This window comes from Myotis brandtii, unplaced genomic scaffold, assembly GCF_000412655.1.
Source record: "Myotis brandtii unplaced genomic scaffold, ASM41265v1 scaffold431, whole genome shotgun sequence".
In the NCBI taxonomy this organism is placed as follows: Eukaryota; Metazoa; Chordata; class Mammalia; order Chiroptera; family Vespertilionidae; genus Myotis; species Myotis brandtii.
This window is the reverse complement of record NW_005366486.1, coordinates 1,177,609-1,180,147: the sequence shown is the minus strand read 5'-3', so window position 1 is coordinate 1,180,147 and position 2,539 is coordinate 1,177,609. Positions and strand designations below refer to the sequence as shown.

Sequence of the window (2,539 nt, the reverse complement as noted above, 5' to 3'; positions counted from 1 at the left end):
TCCTAAGCACGTTTCAGAGCCAGGCCGAGGCCAAGCCTGAGGCCGAGGCCCAGCCATCCAGTCCGGAGTCGCCAGAGCCCCAGTGGGAGACGAAACCAGCCAGTCCTGCAGCCGAGAATGGTGTTCAGGAGCATGAAGTGTGAATGTCAGGTTAGCAAGCCTGGAGCGCTAACCAGCCCAGCCGGTGACAGCAGCATTCCCCGCACACGCACAGCTGTGACAAAACCACCTGCTCCCGCGCCTGGGACAGGAGGGGGAGCCAGGGGCCTCGGGGAGGCAGCTGCCCCTTCAGGTCTCCTAAGGCTGATTCTGCCGCCTTGACTCTGGTTACAGACGGGGACTCTGCCATCCCCTCCCTTCTTCTAAGTACACACTGAAAGTTCAGTCCGACTGAATTTATTCAGCTTACAAAAATGTTTTACGCTGAGCTCTTCCATTATTTGCAAAGGAACTAAAGGAAAGAGAACGCGGGCTCCCTACCCAGAATCAAAGCATGCCCAGAGAGCCACGGGCCGGAGCGGGAGCCAGAAGGACGATGCGGCGGGCACGCTCATTCAGCAGCGCGCCAGGAAGAGGCCTACTTTGAGGAGCAGGATGGTGGCGGGCAGCCCTGGCCGGAGGGTGGAGGCCGAGCTGCTCCTCTTCTTGGGCCGCGGCCCGTTGCACAGAGGGGTGTTACAGCAGCTGATGCACACCGAGTTCAGCTTCCCGGGGGAGCAGAAGGACTGGTACCCGGCCGAGGCGATGAGGCAGGCTGCGGAGGAGGCACACGACTTGCGATACATGATCCCTGCAACATGCGCAAAGGAGCTGGGTTAACTTGTGCTGGCAGCGGGCGGAGCCCAGCTCCCAGGGTGTCCTCCCTCCCCCTCCCAGCCCAGAGCCTGGGTGGGGCAGGGGGGTGCTTTGGGTTGTGTTGCTGAGCCTCCCCAATACACGAGGTGCACGGGGAAGAAGGCAGTCCTCATTGCACCACTTTGGACAGGATTGTTCCAAAAGCGATCTGAGATGCACTGCCAGCGAATAAAGAGCTGTCAAACCAAAGTCCACCTTTTTAAAAGTCACAATTCACACTGTGTACTAGATACAGAGCTTTTTACCTTGTTGCTGCTCAAACTATTTCATGCTAGAGAGGACCACAAGCTGTTTGTCTAGATCTCACCTCTATTATCACTTTATCAGCGACACAGAGATGGCTCTCCACCATGTTTTTATTAAATCATGGAATGTTCTCAATAAAGACCAAGTCCCTAGTGAAGGGGCCTTGATTTCTCCATGTGTGCAGAACAGCCTTGTTCTCAGGGAAGAAGCCTGCCTGTAGAACACATGGTCATTTGCCCAGTGAGCATCTCACAGCTAGCACTTACCATGCACCGTGTGGGCACACAGACTGGTGGGCTCACCTTGAGGAGGACAGGTGTCATGTCCACATTGCAGCACAGCATTCCAATTAGGGTGTCTTGGACCATCCTATGACTTCCTAAAGCTGGAAGTACATCAATTCTGATGCTAACAGCTCAGCTTATGTAAGTGCTTTCCTGCATGCCAGGCACTCCCCAGAGCTATGGCGTCCTAGATCCTTCACTATTTTCCGGAGAGGCCCTGTGGTCATCCCCATTTTACAGATGGGGTGCCTTAGGCAAGAGAGGTTTAGCTGACTGGCCCAAAGTCACACAACTAAAATGTATTTGAGCTAGTATTCTGGCTCTATGCTAGTGGTTCTCAACCTTCCTAATGCCGCGACCCTTTAATACAGTTCCTCATGTTGTGGTGACCCCTAACCATAAAATTATTTTCGTTGCTACTTCATAACTGTAATTTTGCTACTGTTATGAATCGTAATGTAAATATCTGATATGCAGGATGTATTTTTATTGTTACAAATTGAACATAATTAAAGCATAGTGATTAATCACAAAAACAATATGTAGTTATATATGTGTTTTCCAATGGTCTTAGGCGACCCCTGTGAAAGGGTCGTTCGACCCCCAAAGGGGTTGCGACCCACAGGTTGAGAACCGCTGCTCTCTGGCATCAAGTCTATCTTACTGTAGAGCAGTGGTTCTCAACCTTGGCTGCACATTAGAATCACCTGGGAATCTTTTTAAAATCCTGATTTCTCGGTCTCATTCTGTTTCTTTGTTACTAATGTTGTGGCCCCACCCCATAAGAAACAATTTCCAGCCAAGGTTGAGAACCACTGCTGTAGAGCAAAGCAGATAGCCAGTAAACCACAGAGTGGTTTTGTTTTCTTTTGGGTGGGGGAGGCTTTACTTTGAAGATAGCTTTTGGAGTGTGTGTGGCTCCTTTGTATCATTAAGTTTTTTTATTGAGACATAATTGACAAAATTATTCTTTCTGGTCAGATAACTTGTAATGCTAAAGTTGGTCCTGGAAGTGAATAGCTTTACCTCTTTGCTGCCCTGCACAGCAGCAGGATACATTCCGGCAGTGGCCAGGGAGTTCCTCTGACTCCCTGTAGGTGTGTGTTTGCAGGTGTTGCTTTGGTTTGAGGCTCCTTTCCCCCTCCCCCCTCCCC

At 50.8% G+C, this 2,539-nt stretch overlaps 1 protein-coding gene across 1 annotated transcript in view; it reads right to left on the bottom strand.

The window, feature by feature from the left end:
* Window positions 1–6: 6 nt before the first annotated feature.
* The window catches only part of LYPD1 (LY6/PLAUR domain containing 1), a 37,982-nt gene continuing 35,449 nt past the window's right edge, over window positions 7–2,539 (bottom strand). The window contains exon 4 of the mRNA XM_014546144.1: window positions 7–790. Within this exon, the coding sequence (XP_014401630.1) occupies window positions 555–790 (236 nt within the window). The 3' untranslated portion in view covers window positions 7–554. The remainder of the gene's footprint in view (window positions 791–2,539) is intronic.